Source organism: Mustela nigripes, chromosome 4 (assembly GCF_022355385.1).
Source record: "Mustela nigripes isolate SB6536 chromosome 4, MUSNIG.SB6536, whole genome shotgun sequence".
Taxonomy (NCBI): domain Eukaryota; kingdom Metazoa; phylum Chordata; class Mammalia; order Carnivora; family Mustelidae; genus Mustela; species Mustela nigripes.
In genome coordinates, this window is record NC_081560.1 from 157,541,746 (window position 1) to 157,565,982 (window position 24,237).

Below are 24,237 nucleotides of genomic sequence, written 5' to 3' on the forward strand. Positions count from 1 at the left end.
GAGGTCATGACCTGAGCCCACATCAGGGAGCCACCCAGGGCCCCCACACAAGTGAGTATTCTTAATGAAGTAGAAAAGGAAAGCTGTGCAAAGTGCCCTTTGGCGGGCAGCTGGATTGGCCAAAGGTTGCTATCTAAGGGGTTTCATCTGGGCTACTTCTCAGTGAACACTCATTCGATAACTCACTCATTTATTCATCTGAAAACAAATAATTACTGTGTCCATTACATGTCAAGTATTAAGTATACAGCAGCTAACATGAAAGACAGTCATTGCTCTCATAGATTGTATAGTCTAACAGAGTAGATGGACATTAAATGAAGCAATATTTCATTACAGAGGTATTTAAAGCCACAAAGGAATGGTAGATGGTATTATGACAATGATTTATGATGGAGATGTAAGTTCCATGAAGAAAGGATTCCTAAAATACTATAAGTAAGCTGAGATGCAAAGGAAAAGTAGGTATTAGGCAGGCAGAAGAAACAGTACATATAACGACCCTGAAAAAGAGAGAAAAGGTCCAGTTATGACTGGCTCAAGAGAAAGAGAGAGCTAAGGCAAAAGACGTGTGTAGTTTAGTGAAGGGGCATGGGGCAGTATTAATTAAGGATTCTGACCTTTATCCTAATGGCAGTGGAAAATAACCGAAAGGTTTAAAGGAGGACATTATGATTTTAAAAGGTCACTCGGTTTTATGTAAAGAATGTACTAGAGATTGGCTAAGCTGAATTGGGGAGACCAGTGGGAAGCCTCCTCTAGATATGCAGGTGAGAGATGAGAGTGACTCACTCTAGTATCCCCAAGAGCCTTCTGTGGTCACTTCTGGTCCTTGTTCTCCCATACATCATCCTGATCTATTCTGCACACTTACTGAGCACCCCCCGTGAGCCAAGACCTCTGGGCACATGCGGCAGAGTCAAGATCCTGGCAGTTCTGTAAGGAGGTACCATCAGAAGCCTGTTCCTCCTCTGGGAGTCCTGCCGTTGCTAGCCAGACTGCAGCAAGAAGTTTGATGTGTGGATTTATCAGACGACTCCAACAAGTCACATAGTCTTGGCGGACTCTAATTACACGTAGAGCATGGGTCAGAAGCTTTACATTCATAAAGCCAAAAAGTCTCTGAGACGGTGAGACAAAATCAAACCTACAAAGGTTGTATTTTCTCGGTAGACCACTCCATCTAAAAACTTAGCCAAAAAGCAGCAAGAACAACGAGATAATAATTACAGAAACATCTAAATTCTCAAAAGAGAGGTCTTTTTTGAGAAAGCTGGTTGAATACAAAAGAGGTGAAAGAGATGCACCAGTCAAATTCTTCTTCATGGACCTCCCAAAGTTCACCTAGGAAAGCTGCAACCTGAGAGCACAGCCCGCAAACAGTCCAAGAACTTCCAGGGTTCCTGGCATTGCTGCTGTGCCAGGGACCCTCTCCCACTCTCCATATGGAGCAAAAATAAAGGGCTAAAGGGCTAGGAGCAAGCAAGTGGCCCATAAAATGCTATCTGTAGCGTCTGTCTTGTTTTGGTTCACTGATTACACTATATCTGTATTCATAATGATGCAGACAACAAAGGAAGTTCCTCTGACCGGAAAGGTAAGAAAGGTTGATGCTGTTTAACATAGTCAAGGTCTTGGTTTAAAGGCAACTGTAGGCTAACATAAGAAAGAGAATAGAACCGTAGCATCTTGGAATTTGCAATAGTAAGGGAAAGGGATTATGGGCATAGGAAGGTATCTGCTCCTGAGTTTTAGGACAGCAAGTTCCAAAACCTTAGCTATGAGACTATTGCTAAAAACTTAGAGGGGTTATTTAGGAAAGAAGGTTGTGCCTAATAAGAAATTCTCTGTAGACAATCAAGAACAGAGCACCCAAGAGATAGAGCATTACTTATGGAAATACTGATGTGCTTCTATATAATGGGGGCTCTCTGGAAAGCTCAAACTTACATTTTAGGAGAAAGAGAAATAAAAACAAAACTGGGGATGAACTTAAAAAGCGTCTAAGAAGGATGCAGTTAACAGAGGCTCAAAATGCCAGAGTCAAAAAAATCAAGCATTGTTGGCTACATTCAAATTAAGAAAAATCTGAGAGGACAGAGTAACAATTTGGGGAAAGGGAGGGTAATGTTCACAGAGGGACAGTGAAAGGGGAGCCTATCTCAGGATGGAAGCTGGCTTGTATCTCTCATAATGAAGAAAATGGTCTCCATATTAGGCAGGGCGAACAAAGAGCATGGGAGGCAGAGGACAGGAGGGGCTGTGCCACTTTGAATCATTTCTAATTCTCTCCCTTAGATGATTCTCAACTCTGGGCACTGCAGAATGGACAGGTCCCTTGTAGACACCATGCGGATGGAGGTGGCCTTCTTGTGACTGTGGCAATAGTCCCACTATACATACGTACAGTGTGTTATGTTGTATATATTGCTTCCTCTTCCGGGTTTCCCACTGGGCTATTACGACTGCCTTCATTATACACTGAAGCTCAGCATTTAAGTGACCTACCCAAAGTCACACACCCCACAGGGGATAGGACCAGATGTAGAGCCCGCTATGTGACCCTGTGCTCTTTTCACTAACCAGGTTGTCTGTTCACTACATCTTCAGTGAGCAATTGATAAAATTCAAGTTACATAATATTAACAACATCGGTATTAATTGCGTTTGTAGCAAACTGAACACTGTTAACCATCAAGTGCTAGGTACTAAACATCTATCCAAAGGTCATACAGCTCTGGCTGTTCAATGCTCAAATCTCATTTATTCTTCAGACCATCCCCCAGAGGGAGTTACTGATGAGGACCTGAAGCTCCTGGCATTAATTAACTTACTTGGGGTCACCAGTGACTAGTGCAGCAGAGATTTAAAAGTACTGAAATCTATTCTAGCTCGAAACTCCATACTCTTTCCACTACAACTGGCTGCTACTCTAAATGTTTATCAAGGACTACTCTACAAGAGGGAAGATACAGTTAACCCAAATGCAGTAGGCAGAAATAGTCAATGGCTTTCTTGAGTCCTCAGAAGACTGATGTTCCAAATACATTTTCATAAGCAAGGCCTATGATCGTGGTCACTACCTCTCTCTATTTTACCTAGGTCCAAGTCTTGTGGGAAAAAATACTGAGGGCCTGAATATAGCAGGGGAAGGAGCAGAGGTGGGCAACAAAACAAATAGCATCTGAATTTACTGTGGTTTTAAAATGTGCTCAAAGATTGCCATATTCCCTGGGGCAAGTGTACTTCCCTCCATTAAGGAATAAGCCAGGAGGTTGTTAGCAAAGGGAAAGGGGCAAAGGGAAGAGAGACGCATGGGGAAATGGAGCTTTCTCTATAGTCCCTAGTATGACCCCATCCAGTCACTAGTTCTGGCTGCAGAGAGGAACAAAGAAGGCACAGAGAAGAGAATACAAGGCTCTACAGGTTAAGGTTACGACTCACCATGACCAGTGGTGAGTGCCATAGCCGTCTAAATGTTTGGTGTCTAAATATATGGTGTCTTAGACTCACAAAAGTGCAAGCACAAGAAAGTCCACCAGCACCAGCAGCAGTAAAGAAAATCCTCGAAGTATAACCATTTGCCAATTCAACAAGGGTTAATCGAGCACCTACTACTACTTCAGCTACACATCAAGCAATGGGTAAGCAAGCACTGGGAATGAAACAGAGAATGAGACAGACACGGTGCCTGACTCTGCAGAGTTTACAGTCTGTGGGGGGTAGGGCGGGTGGTTTACTGCTATGAAAGGGGAAGGTCAGGACACTGTGGGTGCTTGAAAACTAGGAATGGAGCTGAATCTTTATCACACCTCTCCATTAATTCAAAGAGTGTTTCAAAATTCTGAAAAAGAATTGTTGTTCATTTTGATTAAAAAATAAACAAACCACCACTACTTATTTTTAAGGAGCCCAGTAATGTAGCAACTGTTTATTTTAGGCACTGGCTTTTGAAATTTGATCAGATATATGTCTTAATAAAAATATAACTTGCTGAATATCTAAAAATCTACCAACTGAAACTTTCAACTTCTAAGAAGCTTGAGTCAGCTACCCAAAATTAGTCAAAGTCTACCATAGAGAGTAGAGATTAAATATCATAATAGAGGGGCGCCTGGGTGGCTCAGTGGGTTAAAGCCTCTGCTTTCGGCTCAGGTCATGATCCCGGGGTCCTGGGATCGAGCCCTGCATCAGGCTCTCTGCTCAGCCAGGGAGCCTGCTTCCTCCTCTCTCTCTGCCTCCCTCTCTGCCTACTTGTGATCTTTGTCTGTCAAATAAATAAAAATAAAACCTTAAAAAAAATCATAATAGAACATATTTGGGGTGCCTGGCTGGTTAAGCACCGCACTCTTGGTTTTGGCTCAGATTGTGATCTCAGGGTCCCGAGACCAAGCCCTGTGTCAGGCTTTGCACTCAGCATAGAGCCTGCCTAAGACTCTCTCTCCCTCACTCTCTCTCTTAAATAAATCTTAAAACAAAAAACAAAAAACACCACAATAACATATTTCCTACTTTATTTATTCCAGGTCAACATATGCCCCCCAAACAGCCTTTGCTGGAAGTGTTAACAGCCACTGTACAATTGCAAAGGGAGGTGTTCAATACCTGATCTGTTCTCCTACTTGTTCTATTAATCCATTAACATAGGTCTCAGATGATTTCCTCCTACCACCTTCTATTTCTCCAAACCTCCAAAGAGTGGCAGAGCTGGGATTTCGGGGACTTAGACCTATGCCTGTTCACGAAACCAACTGAGCACCCCAGCTCCCTACATTCTGCCATGTGTCCCCTCTTTAGATCAGAGGGAGCAAATCAGGATACCTCTAGGGGCCCGACAGGTAAGACCATGAAGCAGGAGGGCAGGTAAGGCATATGCATATGTGTTATGAACAGGATTACAAGGACTTGGAGGACTATAGGGAATTGGAGGGGACTGAAAGAGACAGCAGTTATCTCGCTCCAATGTGTGATCTTGCAATGTTAAGAGAAATCAGAATTTCAAAATTTTATGTATACTCCCTGAACATTAACATTTAGTGTGGGTTCAAAGTGAACTTGTTTTAAGAGCACCACATGGGTCAAACAGGTCACCAGCTGGCAACCTTTGTTAATGCGCTGTTGGCATCACCCTTTAAACAGCACCAGTTATTCTGCACGGTTATTTTCATAAACGTAACATCACCCTGGGGAGAGGTGAGGCAGAAGGTTCGTTAACGCCTGGCAAATCGTGGGTACTCTCTTTTTCAGGCAGCCTAGAGGGACTCATGGACTGATATCATGTAAGGTAAGCTGCTCACTTATGATCACGAGGTGCTTTTCTCCCCAGGGACCCAGAAAATAAACTTCGTTTCTTTCCCATAGCAGTTATGCCCCAAGCAGTCGCTTACCCGTTTGTCAATGTCATTGTGTTGGAGCTGCACAAAGCGCGCGCTGATGGCTGCTATGTAGCTCTGCTGATTGGAGAACGCCACGCGGCCAGCACCTTTGGGGTACTTCAGCTCCGGGTCCGTGTCGATGCCGGCATAGCAGACACCACCATACAGACGGTCCATGATCATTGCCAGTTCAACTGCAAGAAAATAAACACAATTTGGTATAAATGTTTAGAAGGTACTTTTGCCCAGGAGAAGGAAGAACTATTTAAAGATCATGCAGTATAATTAAGAAAAGGAAAACCCATGTTAGGTATCATGAGGGGTGTCTGCATCCATCTGACAACTCAAGGAAGGGAGCGCCTCATATTTAAAAATAAAATGAAAAAAAAAATTAAGAATTTACATAATACACACACAAATTTACATAATCAGAACTTCAGCAACAGTATAAAAGGAATGATCTATCGGCAATCCTCCTGTTCTAATTTCTGTTTAGTCAACTGGAGTGGGCCCTGGGTAGGCAAAGCATTTCAGACAATGCACTTACAATTATAAACAGCCCTATTTACTGACCTCTAAGACTGAAAGCAATTATTAAAGTCATACTGTTATATTAAGATTAAGCTATAGAAAGAATTAATTGCTCATTTTAACTGGAGGAATATATCTATAACCTTAAGATAAATCTCTACAATGAAAAAAAATACTTATTTTTTAGTATATTCTATTCCAACTGAGAAATCTCCACACTAGCCTCTCACACTGAATTCTAAATAATAATAATAATAATAATAGTAATGATAATAGTAGCAATGAACATTTATTGAGCACTTAAAACAATATACCAGGAAGTATGAAGGCAGTAAAAAGACACACATCCTGTACTCTGCTTAAAATCCAGAGGTCTGTCTAAACTCCTTGCCACATTTTTTCTAAATAATCCTTTATATTGGTATATTTATAAAACACCTATACAGAAGGCATTTGGAAATTGGACCATTCCAAAGGTCTGATATCCTAGAATTATCCTCACCAATGGTATCAAGGAGAGACAGATAGCAATTACTTACCTGGATCCAAACTGCCTGAAGGTAATTGTTTACTTGATACTGGATGTCACTTCCACCACGTGTGACCATTTCTTTCAGGCTACTCATATGACTTAAGTCCAGAAGACTTAGCCTTAGCCCTGGGGAATGACCTAAGAACCCACATCCCTCAAACACCTACATGTGGTATTTAGAAAGAAGAAGACAGGGTAGGTGGATGATGACCTGGGTTGTAGTCAGTGTGCAAAGACCATCACATCACACAACAGACCTCCATGGGAATCAGTATTTGGGGAGAAGGAAAGCAGCCGAAGCTGGTGGGGTAGGGGAGGAACTTTGTAGCAGATGCAGAGTTGAAGAGCTGAATGGTAAAAAAAAAAAAAAAAAAAAAAAAACTCACCAGATTTCTTTTCTCTTTTTTAAAGATTTTATTCATTTACTTGACAGAGATCACAAGTAGGCAGAGAGGCAGGCAGAGAGAGAGATAGAGAGAAGAGGAAGCAGGCTCCCTGCTGAGCAGAGAGCCCGATGTGGGGCTTGATCCCAGGATCCTGAGATCATGACCTGAGCCGAAGGCAGAGCCTTTAACCCACTGTGCCACCCAGGCACCGCTCCCCCCCACAACCAGATTTCTATGAACAGAAGGAAAGTCAAGCATTACTGGTTTCTGTAGTATGAAGCTGCTGAGCTGGTAAGAAAAGCTTTGTTGCTAACAGAAAGGATGTCTTTCTACTTAACTTCTTCAAAATTTATCTCCATACCAGACTGCCTAATATTGGTGATTATTTTCTAAGTGCCTGTTTTTAAGAAGATTGATCTGCAACCAACAGGTTCTGGAATTTTCAGAAAATAACAAGTTAGCAATAACTAGGCCCTAGAATAGGTACTACTGAAGACAGAACAGCAGAAAGCCATCCCAATTATCCCATTATGATTAGAATTTCCGAATCATATCAGCCAAAGAGCACTGCTCATTACAGCCCAAGTGGACTCTGACTGCAGTCTTAGGGCAGGATCCAGGAATCACATTCATTCAAATTATGCAATAAGAATCATGCACATACCCTGGGTATCAGAGTTCAGTGGGTCCTCATACCTTAGCCCAACAAGCTCTGATGGCTTGAGGACTTCCTCACATGGCTAATAGTATGCCAGTAACAGAAACCAAGACATTGAAAGCAGAAATAATTAAATTCAGTCATTAATGAATTTCCATTATTGGTCAATGGATTTACTAAAATAAACAATCTTAGGAACTGGAAATTAAACCCCAATTTTCTAAAGACCAAGCTTCTCATGGAATGGCATAAGAGAGTAAACACTCCATCAGCCTGGTGAACAGCCAGGAGAAGAATGCTGGCAAGGGGCTAACTGGCACTTGTCTTCCACCCTTAGAAAGGACTCAGGAAAGCATCTGATTTAGAAAGAACGTTTACCACTTGTAAGCTTGAAGCTCCAGCTAAGAAGAGTTACAATAACCACAGGTTCTTCTATAGTATGGTGGTCTCCAAAGGAATTTTAGGGATCCTGGGCTGTCAGAGAAGGTGCCCTCCAGAGCAGAAACATTCTATTACTTCATGAATCTAGCTGCTAGAAAATCATCTTCACATGCCAAAGATGAGGTCATGATTGATGTTGCTAGCAGTTAAGTACTTTCGATAGGAAGCAAACCCTCACTCACTTAAGCTAATTATAAATAAATCATTTCCACTTATAACCTTATATACCGTCATTTTCTTGGCCACCAAAAAGTCTGCAGACATTTGAGCTAATAAAATCTCACTCATGTGAAGAGCAATTTGTTGGGAAGCTAGAAGAAACCGAGGTGACTGAAGAGTTGTTTTGGGAAAGAGTATGAAGATTTCCCATCTCTCTTTCTACCCTAATCCATGTTTTAACTACAGAGGGTCTAAGACTATGATCACCCTTGAAGAAAAGTAAATAACAGTCAAACAACTGCTGTTTATATTTGGTCCTTTACTCAATCAGCAAATCATCACTAAAAGCACACTTTCTGCAAGCTAACCTCATGCTGGGCTCTAACACCAGAATGGTATTATTTAAGTACTAAACAGAGTTTCTAATTATTGAGAAAAGTAGCCATGCTTGGTAAAAGCAGCCTTAAAAAGAGACAGAGAGAGACTAATTTAATTCATCCACAACATAGGTGACTAACAGAAACACAGAACAAGCCTTGCTTAAGTCCTAAAAATTTCTAATCTGGAATACTTTTGTATATGGAACATAAAAATTCACCTTTAGATGTCAAAATGTACAACTAGTTTTAGAGACTAGGTTTGAAAGGATTCTTTTTTTTTTTTAAAGATTTTATTTATTTATTTGAGAGAGAGACAGTGAGAGAGAACATGAGCGAGGAGAAGGTCAGAGGGAGAAGCAGACTCCCCGCGGAGCTGGGAGCCCGATGTGGGACTCGATCCCGGGACTCCAGGATCATGACCTGAGCCGAAGGCAGTCGTCCAACCAACTGAGCCACCCAGGCGCCCTGAAAGGATTCTTTAAAGTGAATATCACCACTTAATATAGTAGATACCCATAAGGATTCCCTTCCTCTGAGGTGGGTGAAGCTAAGCCATGAGTAGGGCTACCCACTTTGACTGTCTGGGAGGAGGAGAGAAAAACAGAAGAAAGGCAGTAAGGATCTGGCAAAAATCAACTAAAACCTTCATGGATTTATGTAAGCCTTGTGATCTCAACCTTCCTCATGAAATTGATCAAGGACATGTCTTATTCAGAAAATAGAGTCAAACTGCCTACCGAGCCTCTGATAGTGAATCCTCATTCTAGACCATCCTCTGTAGAAGGGGGGACAGCATAGCGCCCAGGAGCAGGACATATGGGTGGAGGCTGGGATTCAGACAGATGGAAGTGACAGCAGGCATAGCCAGAGTCCATGTGGAGGCCAGGAGTTTTCAGACCACTTTTTATCTTTTCCTTCCTATCTGGACAGTTTTCTGGTCACCACAGGGGTGGGAATGAGCAGGTCCGGTAGCCATATCCAGTGGCATTTTATACTCTGGATGAGACGCTCTGTGCTCTTGAGACAACTCCAGTCTTCTGATGAAAGGTAACAGCAACACTACTATGACTCTAACCTGCATACTGGCCCTTGTGATGAGCTTTACTGTGCCACAGCTGGAGAGGGAAACAAGAACACTGCAGTTGTGTGTAGCATCTAGATATCTATAAATTCCTCTTTGTGGGGTTGTGGGGACTATGCCTCTGAAATCGAATCTAAACCCCAATTATGATTCCTTGGATTTGCTTCTGAATCTTCACAGAGAACTGAAAGGGACTTTAGCTCACTAGAGAGAAAATCATGATGATGCTTATATCCTACCCTACACCAGGATCCTGTTCCTATCATTTAATTATATTTCAAAGCCAGCCACAGGCAGTGTCTAAGTCTGAGACACTATGAGAACCAAATGGGGTACAGCACGAATGAGAAGTCTCCAGGGAAATATCAACACATTCATGTTTCCAGATTCTAAACTATGAGTCTAGAAACCACATTTCTTCCCTTTGGAGATAAGAACAAAGCAGACGGGAAAGAGGTATAAGGCACCTCAGGCGGATGAAGGGGTCTGGACTTCAGAAAGAAAGCACAATTCAACTACAAGCTGGACTGTCTAGGTTTTCCACAATGCTGCATCAGTTCACAGGGCAGTTCAGACATCTTAAGTGGAGGAAATGTGCTCATAAGCTTCCACTCTGCATCAAATGTCGGGAAGTTAAGAATACTTTCAAATAAGTTGTATGAACAACCAACTACGTCAGAGAGATTGAGTGTTGAACTTGATTAAATCAGACTGGTACCAAGTTGACTGTTAATAATGTTACTGAGACATTTCAGATCTCAGCTTGATGAAGAAGCTTTGCTCTGTGTAAAGAATATCCATACTTGAAGTCTGGAAATCGGAGTTTAAATCTTGGCATTTTTACTTATTGTGGCCTTGGCCAATCAGCTCCTTGGAACTCTGCTTCTTATCACTAAAGTGAAAAGTCTACCACTTACAACCTCACAAGGTTATCAGAACAATTAAACATACATGAGAGCTCTGAACACACGGCTCAGCAGAGACTGGTGCTCAAATCTTTAGTTTTGCTCAGGGGGTGCTTTTCTTGCTACTCATAAATCTTTGCTTAATATTAACTTGGCCTGGTTTCTGCTCCATAAGCACCAATTCATCCCAGTCTTACTTTGGCTTTATGCTAATGTTACCCAACCTGCCAAGGACATGGCAAAGTTTGACATCAGTTGTGGGTAAGCATTAGCTTTTCAGGGGGAGAAAGAACACAAGCATGTACTAGCATTAGAAAATCCTTAACCATGGGGCGCCTGGGTGGCTCAGTGGGTTAAGCCTCTGCCTTCGGCCCAGGTCATGATCTCAGGGTCCTGGGATTGAGCCCTGCATAGGGCTCTCTGTTCAGCAGGGACCCTGTTTCTCCCTCTCTCTCGGCGAGCTGCTCTGCTTACTTGTGATCTCTCTCTCTGTCAAATAAATAAATAAAATCTTAAAAAAAAAAATCCTTAACCCTAAAGGAAATCCAGTCAATAAGGTCAGTGTGCCAAATCTGGAGTTTATCTGGGACAACTTATACTGAACTTGGGACTTGGTGAAAGAAAAAACTTCTACTACTGGGAAACCTGGTATGATTGCTGCCTGCTACCACTTCACAGAACAACAGAAAAAAGGATATGATTATGATATTCCTATTTCCTAAATCACAAATCAGGATGTGGTTCCTAATACATACGAACTACCAGAATGTTTATACAGAATGTCTGAAATAAGTGCTCTTAGAAAAATTTAGAATGTTCTCTAAGTGTATGCCATATATCACTAAATTTTTACCTCAAAAGTATTTTTTAAAAAGATTTTTATTTATTTATTTGACAGGGATCACAAGTAGGCAGAGAGGCAGGTTGGGGGGGAGGTGGGAAGCAGGCTCCCCGCTGACAGAGAGCCCGATGCGGGACTCAATCCCAGGACCCCAGGATCATGACCCAAGACAAAGGCAGAGGCTTTAACCCACTGAGCCACCCAGGTGCCCCATACCTCAAAAGTTTTTCTATTGTTTTGTTTTCCTCCCAGAAAAGCCATCCTCATAATAATCGGGGTGGGGGGAAGAGGCAGAGAAGGAAATTTCAGTATCCATCACAGAATATTAGTAGGAGAAAAACAGACAGGAAAGACTTATCAGAGCAATGGGAAAGGCAGGAGACCCAAAGATGATGAGCAAATGTAGGCTCCAGGGACTCAGCCGAACAATCTCTTAAGACTGATCTGTTCTGCAGGACCTGGTTAGATAAACTGTCAAAAGAAAGTCATGAAGTGGAAGAACAGCTCACCTGTCCCTAATGAGAGAGGAAGTCTGAGGGTTTCCCAGGCATGATTAAAGCTGGAAGTAGATGGGTTTCAAAGCTTGATCACTGAGGTGGTCTTCAGATTAGGTATCTAAGCCTCTTGGGGTTAGAGTCTAAGCTGGGGTCAGAACACTCATGTTTATAAATTATAATCCTCAAGCCTGGCACTCATTTCCTCTCAGAGCAAAGAGATGCATTTTAGAGAGGTCCTGATGCCGCAGGGAAATACACTAGGGCTATTCCTGTATTGAGATTCAGAAGACCTTCTGTTTACATTACTTGAATGAAGGGTGGCGACACGCTGTTGTACTTTCAGGTGGTAGTAAGTAGAGAACCAGACAAACTACCCCTTTCCTGGTACTGACTCTGAAGAATACATAAACTTTAGCCACATGATGGCATGGTGAGTCTACCTATAGCCTTTCCTAGGATAGGGGTGGGAAGAGGTGAGGATTGGAAGAAGAACAAGACCTGAAAACCACGGAGAGACTCAAGGCAAACCATCCTGGACTTGTCAGTGTCACTGAGGAGCGATGGAAGGGAGGGATAAGAGGCAATAGGTATATGTATTCAACCTAGAGCAACCAGCAATCAGGCAATCTAACATTGGATAAACATCTAAATTTTCCATTGATATTTTCCCATTTTCAGGTTAATTTTTTTAGGCCTATGATTTTTTTCTCTACAACCTGTATTTTAAAAAGGCAGGCTTGTCAAAAAGACTAGAAGGACCAACTTAAATTTAGCCAGGGCAATACTGCTTAAAGCAGCTTGCCTTGTTTCTTTAGAATGGTTTGTGTGTTTCTGATTGGTAGGATAAGGACTATATTTAGAATAATTTATTAGTGATAACAGTTCCTATCTAACAATGGTAAAATATCAAAGAGAAAAAGCCTCACAAGATTGATTCAAAGGAATAATTCTTGAGTGATAATATTTTAAGACACTGTAACATGTTAAAGGACAACTTTTGGCCTACGGTGAGGTGAAAATCAATCTGGACACCTAAAATTCTCACCTGTTGAGTATTATTCAACCATGTCTAGTCTAGGCTCATCCTACATACAGTGCCTAAGATAGTTTTAAGACTTTTCAGAATTCCATGACCATAATACCATCCAGAATTAATAAAAAATGCCCTCAAGTATTTAAAAACAAAATCTGAGAATCACTGTGTTGAAGAATATAATTTGTATCCAATTACTTTTGAGTTAGAAGTCTATTAATACATTTCTGGTTCTCTTCTGAAACCTCTGATTCTGTAGATGATGACCTGTTCAACACCGACAGAGGGATGTTCATTCAGTTTGGCATGGAGGTATACTGGCTCCGTGCCAGTAACAGGGGATGCTCAATAAATGTTTATTGTTCAAGTCAACTGCATTATATTCAACTCAAGATTGCATAGCAAAGTCAAAATGAATTCCTTTAAAAATAGTCTTCTATTCCAAGGCACAAAGCAGTCCACAAAGCTCAGTGTGTTGCAAAGAAACCCAGTTCTGTGCAAATGGATAAAAGCTGCAGAGGTTAATTCTTTTTGTTTAGATTACATGGATTCCAATCTGGAAGGCTTGGAGAGGGAGTAAAACGCTGAGATGCTAATATAGATTGCTTAGCCATCTAGAAACTAGCTACACTTATGGGAGGTGTTGGCATGGGGCAACACTCTCACGAGAAGAAGGGAATGTAGATTCCTATCCACTCAAGTGTAAAACAAAACCATTTTAGAACAAAAAGCTTTAACTTAGCTTTTAAAAAAAAAGAGAGAGAGAGAGAAAGAGAGAGAACTTTGAGACTTTTAAAAGGTATACTGTCTAGGTAGAGAACACAAAATCCCATTTCTGACTAGACAACTAAATTTAACTCTTTCCTAATCCTAGGATTTGGAGCATCTTGTGAAGAATAGTAAAAAGGGTGAATAATAAAAAAGGGAATTTAGTTTTTAAACTTTTGTGTCTGTGACTTAAAAACAGACATAAAAAGTTAAACCCAGTTCTGTTATTTTTATAACTATGGGACTTCTTCTTTCAGAATTGTTTTTTCAGATTCCCAACTAGAAAAAAAAGAGAGGGACCAGAATATGAAAACTAATTTGTACTTGTAGTTTGCTGCAAAAAAAAAAAAAAAAAAAAGAATAACTAGAATGCTAGCAATAAATGTCCATTCTTTTAGAATACATATGTGATTAAAAGACGATCAAAGGGGATTCTTCTCCCTCTCTCCTCCTAAACATAACACCAGTTAGAAAAAGAATATCCCATGCCCCCACCCACATTTTTTTCCCCCTAAACACAAGCAGTTTAGAAACAAAGGGCTACATTTGCCCTCATCTCATGATGCTGTTCACGTTTGTGTTAGCCCTTCCTAGACTCTATTCTGACAGCTGATAAAAGGGAGGCATCTCTGCCGCTTGGTTTTCTTCCTCTGGACCCAGTTTTCCATTAGAGTGAGAACAAGGCCTAAAAATATTTGACTGTCTGGAAAACTGTAAAATTACAAACTTCATAATCACAATTAATATGTTTTAAAGTCCCTCAAAATGGAAACATGAATATAACTTTAGATAGGCCTACAGTTACCTTTCAGGAGTGTGCTGAAGTTGAGATTTGAATAAATACATTAGAAAAGCTGATGAACATTCAGAACTAAGAGTCATCAAAGTCAGAGACAAATAGCTGTAATTCTTTTTTATAATTCTTGTATAATTATTTTTTTCACTACTTCATTTTAATGGTCTCTGCTTTTTCTTTTTTAGGTAGTACTAAGTCGGCCTTCTTATGAATAACAGAGAAAATATTGCACTTTTGCAACTACAGGGCAATAGTGACCTTATTTTTTCATTTTACTTTTGAAAAATAAACTCAATTATTTTAAGCATTTTAAGAGAACTTCGTTCTTACAAATAATTTTATTCTATTCTACTGGTAGAACACTGTTCTGCAACTGATTAGATTTATCTTTGGATTTAAATACTGAAGTCATCGGCTCAGCATCACTTCAAATGCCCCAGTCAGTTAGGATTCTGCCCAATCTCAGCCCATAATTATTTTGTCATTGGAAAGCAACTTAGAAAACAAACCAGGGAAGCTTTTAAAAAGTCGTAATAAAGATGCTCGAACATCACTCATTTTTCAAAGTGCATAAAAAAAGGGGGGGATCTGTTTCACTTGGGAAGAGTTCAGTTTGCTTCCCAGTGACACAATTCCTAAGCAGTGGTTTGGCTTGTCACTGAGGGGTACACAGCTGCGCTGGACAGCTTTCTGATGGGGTGACTTCTTTCTCTGTCACACATAACAATGCTGACTAGCATGAGAATGCACACTGCCAAATGTATTGTTATTATTTTTAAAATATGTGGTTGAGAACACTAAATAGAATTCATCCTTTCAAAATAACAGTTTAATGAAATTGACTCTCGTACCATAGGAAAATAAAGCATTTGGGGAGAAAAAGTTTAATCCTGAAAGAGCTCAGTGAAACTTCTTTTTGGACATTGTGTATAGCTGAGCAGAAACCTAGAAAATATTAAAGACTAAATACAATGGGGATTTTGTTGTTGGTGGTTTTGTTTGTTGTGGTGTTACTATTTCCACTCACCAGCTCGAAGGGGTCGTGGAACTCCCCCAACAAAGATAGTTTTTCTGGGGTCCAAAGGCTGAGAACCATCCATTACAAAGTCACTGTCACTTAGGTTCCATGGTCGAATTTGCACCTGAAAAAAAGTCGTTTACTTGGTCCTTACTTCATTTCCATCAACCCCAAATGAGAATAAGGTGACTAAAGACAAACCCACTGATTTGTGCATTTTACACATACATAACCCAAACAAAATCCAGTTATTAATTTATGTTATCTGCATTAGGTGCCTTTCACCAGATGTTATCTGCATTAGGTGCCTTTCACCAGAACTCGGGGGATCTACTTACAGGTACTCTACTCAGCACTCTAAGACATACCATGAAACCTTCAGAAACCACCCGTGGTTTTGAAAAAAGGCAGACTTTTAGAGATAGACTTGGGGTTTTGAATCGGATCCATTTTAACACATGATAGACTGTTTATAACCTGTCACAGTTGAGCACTTAGCTTTTTAAGAGCTCACCTATAGAAAGGGAACAGGAATATGAGGAATATGTTCTAAAAATTATCTGTAGGTCTGGCTTTTAATTTTTTTTCAAAACCCTAAAATTGAAACATTCATCTTTCAAAAATAGGTTTAACACAGATCAATACTCATCGGGTTAGCATGGAATTACCAGCAATATCAAATACTGAAGCACACAGTGTTATCTATTTTTGATTTACCTGATTTTCTTAAACCAGTTTGGTTAAATAAAGGTGAGCCTAGAAATTGAAGTTATTTTTCAAAGAGTAGAAAAAGAAATCTTTATGGACATACTTCTTTCTATTTGGTACTATCTCTTCAGTGGTACTCTGACTTCCTGCCTACAAAAAATAAGGTATTTCATCAGAATTGTAACCTTAAAACATATTCCTTTCAATCCTTAACTCAGTCATCAAAGAATAACTTAAAGCAAAACCACACACACACAAAAACCCTCCTATACCAAAAGGAGAGCTTCAGTACTGCCTGAGAATCAACCAGTTACTCAGCCGGGCAAGTGCTCTGGGAAAGGAGGTAGGTAGAAGCAGAGAACCAATGTCTATCTTTAGGGAACATATCTCTCCTTTCCCAGTCTCTCTGATAGGATAGGAAAAGTAACAGCTGAGTTTTCATTTCCTTAGTATCAACACAATTTTTCATTTTCCCCATGGCTCAACTATCAACACTTAATGCAAAAAAACACATACGATGATTTCTTATGTGGCTTGACTGGTATCTAGAAGTACTCTCATTTGAAAGGTAGTACATCTGTCAATTACAGTTTCAAACCATCTTGAATCAACTCTAGAACTGGCATTGCTCAGAAAACAGTCCACAGATTCCTTATGATTGCTAAGTTCAGCCCCTCCCCAACTTTTTGCCATTTATGACACTGTTGCCTTCACTAGTTTGTGAGAAGCAGTAAAATCTCCATTTCTTCCATAGACTCTGAAAACGTGGACCTGTTTTCAGTTCTGCTGACGTTTAAGCATTTGCTTCACCTTTATCATGTGGAGAAAAAAAACAACAACCTTGTTCTTCTCTTGAAATATTTCATCTATTTGACCAAATTACTGTTCCCTTGACATTTATCACACAGGTGGATTCACGAATACCATAAAGCACCACTTTTAAATTCCTTCATGAGGGCCCACTACTAATTTTTAATTAAGAACATAATTTCTTCATAATGTAAGAACAAAGATTCTAATGTCCCCACTAACAAAAACACAGGACATGTGTTTTTCTACACAGAGCCCTATCTTCTTCCAGCCTCATCCTTGATAAATTTAAGGCAGCTTCAGGACCTGGTAAAGGCAATTCCAATCATTTAGTGATGACTGAATTTAATTGTGGGTCACTTTGTTTCACAAATGAAAACAATTCCCTTGTAGTATCCATGGCATTGTGGTTTCATTTAATCAGAAGTACAGAAAATGCAGCCTTCTATAACAGCTGTAGGTTACTGCTGCTCAGAAAAACTCCCCAGAAGATCGCAAACCTTCCCACTGAGAGCTTTCATGACTGCCTCTTCTCCCGCCCACCCTTGCTTTGTTACATCACACACAACCCATTCCCTTAGCTATTCTTGTATTATAGATTAGGTAAAAATACAGGAAGAAGACTCAAGAGACAGTAATGATTAAACCCTATTCACAGAACCTGCATTTCCCAGCTGCCACGAGAAAAATAGCTTCTCAGAGCTGCCACCACCACAGAATCAGAGAAAGTCAACATAGGCCAACATCAGCACATTCTACATGCTAAGCAAAAAGTAATATTGTGGTACTGTTTGCACTGGGAAGTTCCATTCACACTCTGTTTTCCCTCTGAAATATAAGCTCGCTCTCACATAAGGCATGTTCTCCACCTTCAAAGTTTATTTTCAGCCCTCAGGGCCTGATACCTATATTTTATCTTTCTGACTTACTCTTTGAATATATTTTCTGGTCCTCACTTATATATGTAGGTATTTCTCTACCTTTTAAATACCATGCTTTCTAAACTGACTCAAATATACTGTAGAAAGGGGCAGAATACAAATAAAAGAACGGCTTTTTGATTATCTTCATTTATTTAATAATTATTTTTGAGACTGGATGAAATTAGAGCTCTGTTCTAATTCAATATAAACTTCCCCCAGCAAAACAACCTTTACATATATAGGCATCACTGAGTGTATGTGTGAAACAACTCTTCCAGTATGTTGTCAAATAGGCTATACTCTGGGCAGTAAGAGCCTCAACATCCCGAGGACTGGGAGTTTAGGGACTTCATCAGAGAGGGTGGAAATTCCCTTACATGAGCCTGACAGTGATTCCAACACTCCTTCCTGGAGGAAACTGACCACATTTGCTTAAAAAGGTCACTCTAGAAAGAGGCATGGCCCACTGGCCTTCAGCCATGCCATATCCTCATAGTAGGAGTTACGTAAAACCAAATGTCCATAGGGATGGACAGGTAGCACAGACTTATCAGCCACCAGAACAGTTAGCCGTTAGGCAGGCAAAGACACCCGGGAGTAAAATATTCCTTTTAAAGGAAGCAGACACTTCTCAGCTCCAGCAAGTAATTATTGTTTGTGAATGTGTTGCCAGATTTTTCCATTTTTGAAAAGTAGCTAGAAATTCAGATTTTTATGTGGAACTTCAAGGTTTTAATTTTATGCTGAGAAAGAATTAAAACGTTAAAGCCACTGTACAGCTAAACCAAACTAACGGCAGACCAGATCTATCTTGTGGGCCTCAGACTTGTGATCTCTGACTGAAAGGTTTACTTTCTAGTAAACCCCACAGCTCCTAATGGAATGTTGTCTTTCATAAGCAATCATGAGAGAAAAAACAAAAATGGCTTTTCCTTGGCTTCTTTTTTAAGCGTGTATTCCTATGGAAGCTCTGGTGAGGATTGTGAAACCTACTCTTTGGCTGGATTACTTGCTTCTTAATTCTTAAGAATAATCTCAATTAATATCTGAATTAATAATCTTCCTTGAATAATTGCTTATCTCCAAAAGGCAAATCTTTTTAAGGATAAAGACAAAAAACAACATAAAGGTGGTGCTATTAATATATCAATTTGTGCCATAGAGTGTCTCTAACAGACTTCAAGAAGCCTAAAAGTATGTAACATTAATCATATCAACAGTTAGTACTGAAAGCACTCATTTTCCTTTTCAAGGATTCCCAATGTATGTTCTGTGAACAGCAGGTCTGTAGGGTTGTTCTGTCAGACATGCAGTGTTTAGGAAAAGTTACAGGCTCTTCCTTCTTAGAGTTTCATGGCACCCATTGGTGTATTGGTGGGGTTATGGACAAAGGCCCGTGGTGGGGTTATGGACATTGTGGAGGGTATGTGCTACGGTGAGTGATGTGAAGTATGTAAACCTGGCAATTCACAAACCTGTATCCCTGGGGCTAATAATACATTGTATGTTTACTAAAAAATTAAAAAATTAAAAAAAAAAACATGTTGGAGTAAATACAAAAAAAAAGGAAAAAAAAAGGCTCTAAGAAATTCTACAGTAAAGAAATCTGTTCAAATATTGTTTAATCCAGCATTTCCAAAATTTTTCTCATAACAACTACTAACATCCACACTTTGGTAATACTGCCCAATTATATCTTACTCTTAGTATGTAACAAAATATGGCATAACAAGGCTGAACCAACTGAACAAAATGTAGAAACCACTCCAATCACGCTTTTTTTCACCTATTTCCTGCTATTGCTCTAAAAGGGTTGTTCTTATAGAAATTAACTTTAAGTGGTTAAGAGCATAGTAAATATAAATAATAGCTCAAAAAATTGAAAGCTTTCTGACTAAACTGCACAAAAGAGATGTTTGGCTATTTTGATACCAATAAAGAATAAAATATTTAATTACAGTCCCATGTAAAAACTGAAGCGTCAGCCTATGTAAAACTAAAAGTCATTCATAGGGATAAGAGCAGGCCAAGCGTTAGGGAAAAAAAATTTAAGAAATAGAGTGTGGGTCACTTATTTTGATAAGAAGATATAAGATCATTTTTTAGAAATTAATTTCATCAAAAATATGCAAAAGCCTCTAAGTAAAAATTCAATATAAAATACATTTTTATTGTATCTTTAATAACTGGGTAAGAGAAAACACATAGCTTTAGTAAGAACAGTTTTTTAACATAAACCGTAGGGCTTTAAGTCTTCACACATGACCAAGCCACCCTATGGCTCTAGAATTCTCTGTTTAGACCACTATTTAGAATTTAGACATTTATCTACTAGTAAATAACAGTATCTTGAGCTCATTGTGAACATCTCACCTATATTTCATCCTCGTCTGATCACCTCTTTAGGTTACAAACATCCAACACAGGAACGTTCCACTGCATAGGGCACTCCTTTTCATCTCTTCACCTCAAGACCACGCCACAAAGCAACGAAACTGTTCAGAGTCAACAGTGCAATCTGGTGGCCAGCACAGGAAACTACCTGATCAAAACCCCTTTCCTGCTGTTTTGTTTCCCTTGAATTTCCCATAAAGTATATGGTGTAGCCTCCCTATCCCCCATTTCCTCTTTCTTTTTTCTATACCCTTCAAACTCCTACTCAGGAGGAGGTCTCCATTTTTCTCTCCCTAGTCATATAATCCTTTCAATCTACATGAATCATAAAAGCAATACTGCAGAAACATCAGGACTGCTCTCCCGAGCAACCAGCAACATCGCCGCTCTTCTGATGGCCAGGATGAGTCAGCTAAACTTAGGTCCCCTGACATACAGCTGCAACCGCTCGGCTGCACGGGTAATGAACTCAGGCCCACCCCAGCTGTCAGCAATTCTATTTTAAGCATCACAGACCTCACAAAATGACTGGAGTGCCCCACAGTATCACGAATAAACAAGTTTGTGGTTTATGAGGCATCTTTATCTCTTCCATTCTGAAAGGGGTTGTTTTATTATTATTATTAACCACCAAAACTAACACCATAACAGCAATAATTACGGTCTGGATTCTCCAAAGAACATTCATATTTGGTATCTCATTTCAACCCAATTTCTTTTTTTTTTTTTAATAATTTTTTTTAAATTTGACACAGAGATCACAAGTAGGCAGAGAGGCAGGCAGAGAGATGGAGAAGCAGGTTCCCTGCTGAGCAGAGAGCCCCGTGTGGGGCTCGATCCCAAGATCCTGAGATTATAACCTGAGCTGAAGGCAGAGGCTTAACCCACTGAGCCACCCAGGTGCCCCAACCCAATTTCTTTTTTAAAAATTAATTAATTTAAAAAAGATTTTATTTATTTATTTGTCAGAGAGCAAGAGAGAGAGCACAAGCAGGGAAAGAGAAATAGGCTCCCTGCTGAGCAAGAAGCTGGTTGCAGGACTCGATCCCAGGGCTTTGGGATCATGACCTGAGCTGAAGGCCGATGCCTAACCAACTGAGCCACCCAGGCGCCCCTCAACCTAATTTCTACCATACAACTCCCTAACAAAAAGGTAAGTCAGTTTCCAGGAGTTTAGATGCTGCTTATTATTTTCAAGTGCTGCTCTCCACCCAATGGAGAGGAGCAGAACCCTCCCTGTATCTTCTGGGGGAAGTGGCCAGAGAGCAACCTAATAGTTCATTGGTTTCACTGCTCTTGATAAGAGTTTTCTACTCTGGTCTGCTCTGGGGCCTCCAATCAGAATCCCACCGGCCCTCTAAGCAGAAAACTAGCTCTCAGACTCCAACTATTTCTCCCACTCCGTACATAGAAACAGATTACAGGCCCCAGAGAGCTTCAACAAAATAGGCAGGATTCTTCCTAGATAGGGAGCTAAAAGTAACCCTGGGAAATTCTCTCATGCCCTCCCAGAATGCTCCAGGTCCACCATCAGGGTCAGGAAACGTGTACAAAAAAGAACTCTCTACCATCTGTACCAAGCTGCACAGCCTGCCTGATGTACGGAAACCACAGGCTTTCAGTCCTTCAGCTACTTTTGAACAATTCAAATAGCACTCTGCATACTGTTTTCCTAAGGGCACCCAATACTCAAACCAAGCATGCATAAACTGCCATGATAAACTGCCCTAAAGAGGGTGATCTACATCTTTGCTCTGTGCTTGACTTAGTAAGGCAATTACCAATTAAATGTAATGATCAATACCCATACTTGTAACTGGAAGAGTCGATGGAAATCTTCTCTCTAAAGGCTTTCCTGACTCCTTCAGGAATATCTGACCACTTTGCCTTTGAGCCCCCACCCTACGGCCACTCCTTATAAAACTTTTCTCATAGCACCTTGGACTCCTTACTTCACTTAATATTTACATATCTATTTCCTTCCCCCGGGCTCTAGGGTCCTCTAAGGGGGAGACCATATCTCTGTGTGGGTCCCAATTGCCTGGCAAAGCACCCAACAGAGTGAGCGCTCTGTGCTCCTCAGTGTTCTGGTGAATTAACAAAGGTTTTCCTGCGGGGCAGGCGTTGATGCCACAAGATGTCCAGCCACTGCCCTTCTACAGCCCCCTGATCACTCTCCTCACTCCACTGAAAGCCACCTGCCCGGGATAGGGAAATACAGTGTGTGTGATCACCAGTGGGAGCCCTGAGGCCTCGCCTAATCAGCGCAAATTTCTGATGTCCCTCCACTCCGGTGATCTACTCAGTGATCAGAATTGCCCAGTGCTCATCATCGCTGCTGATATCCTACATCCTTTAGAAAATATAAGCACGATAGATGATTTCCATTTTTTTTTTTTTGATGATTTCCTTTTGAAAGAAAGAAGAAACTAGCACATTTGAAGATGTATACTACCCCACCGTGCTAGGCATTTGAACACACTGTCACACTTAAACTCACCATAACTTTATGCTAACATTACCCCTACTTTAGAGATAAGGAAACAAGGGCTAAGAAAAGTAAAGTCAAGTCAGAACTGAAACCCACAGTCTATATAGATACTCTTTCCAATGCAATGATGTCCTGTGCCTGCAAGAGTCCTTGTCCTTCAGGCTACTTGGCCACCAGCCATGCTTCCTGAGAGTCACCTGAACAAGCCAAAATGCATTTCTATTTGTGAATGATTAATTTCTCTCTTCTTTCTAAGTTCATTCTGCTCCTTTTCAATTAAGGAATGACTGGTAGATTCTTTTTAAACCTACTAACAAAATCAGCAGTTAGAAAAGCTGAAGAAAATGATTTAGCAATGAACTGGCACTGTATTCAGCTATTTTAACTTCCAGGTTCATAGCCTCAAGCAACTGTGCTCTTGCAGCCAGACAATTTTGTCCAATGTCTGCACAAATGTGTATTTCCAGCTCCACGGTACTAGGACAAGGATGTTGTTACTGGCATGCTGATTACTAAAACTCTTGAGAGTAATATACACATAAAAGTTCAAGTTACCTAAGTTTTTCCTGGGAAGAAGCCTATTCTTTGAATGAGCTTCATGGAATACTAATTCCACCAAAACCTTCACATGTATAATCCCCAAACAGGTATATCAAATGCTGGATTAAAAAATATTACACAAATTTATTTACTGCAAGACTTCTCAGAACCTTAATATATCAACTTTTCCCAAATGTTCTTGCCTATGGAATGCTTAATTGAAGGAGAAAATGGTATAAAATGCACAAAATTCTCAACAAATGGCATCTATTATTGTTATGAGCAAACCTTTTGGCAATGATGCTCTCAAGAGACAAGTGTCTGATGGACCAGGTGTTCTTCAGAACACACTCTGGAAAATACTAAATATGGTCCCTTAAGGGGACCACTAGAAACTATTTTAGTATATCAAAACTGCAGCATCGGGGCACCTGGGTGGCTCAGTGGGTTAAAGCCTCTGCCTTTGGCTCAGGTCATGATCCCAGGGTCCTGGGATTGAGCCCCGCATTGGGCTCTCTGCTTAGTGGGGAGCCTGCTTCCTCCTCTCTCTCTCTCTGCCTGCCTCTCTGCCTACTTGTGATCTCTCTCTGTCAAATAAATAAGTAAAATTTAAAAAAAAACACAAAAAACTGCAGCATCTTATAGACCTCCTAAAAAGGAATATTAGGTCCGAAGAGTCAAATACTACGAAACTCTGGACTCAACTGCAAATTCAGAGAGTGGAGAGAGGAGAAGGCTTTATTATGAATAAGAGGTATTTCTCTCATTTTAGAGGAGAAGTTCCTCCTTTGGAGAAATTCCTATGACAGAAGGTGCCCAAACCATGAAATTTAGACCAAAAGGAACAAATAAATAAAGAAAGAAGATTAGAAATGCTGAAGATTTCCAAGGAGGGATATGACAAATCTGATTTGACTGAGCCAAGATAAAATTATAGTTATTGTCTTATGAGGTAGTAGGTGGAGAATGA

The 24,237-nt window shown here is 40.3% G+C and overlaps 1 protein-coding gene across 10 annotated transcripts in view; it reads right to left on the reverse strand.

Moving 5' to 3' along the window:
• Nucleotides 1-24,237, reverse strand: part of CPEB3 (cytoplasmic polyadenylation element binding protein 3) — a 193,726-nt gene that overhangs the window by 19,201 nt on the left and 150,288 nt on the right. For all 10 annotated transcript variants that reach the window (XM_059398131.1, XM_059398138.1, XM_059398137.1 and 7 more), the window contains 2 exons: nucleotides 15,411-15,525; nucleotides 5,388-5,569 (listed from right to left, as the gene is read on the reverse strand). In XM_059398131.1, coding sequence (XP_059254114.1) covers nucleotides 5,388-5,569; nucleotides 15,411-15,525 — 297 coding nt within the window. The remainder of the gene's footprint in view (nucleotides 1-5,387; nucleotides 5,570-15,410; nucleotides 15,526-24,237) is intronic.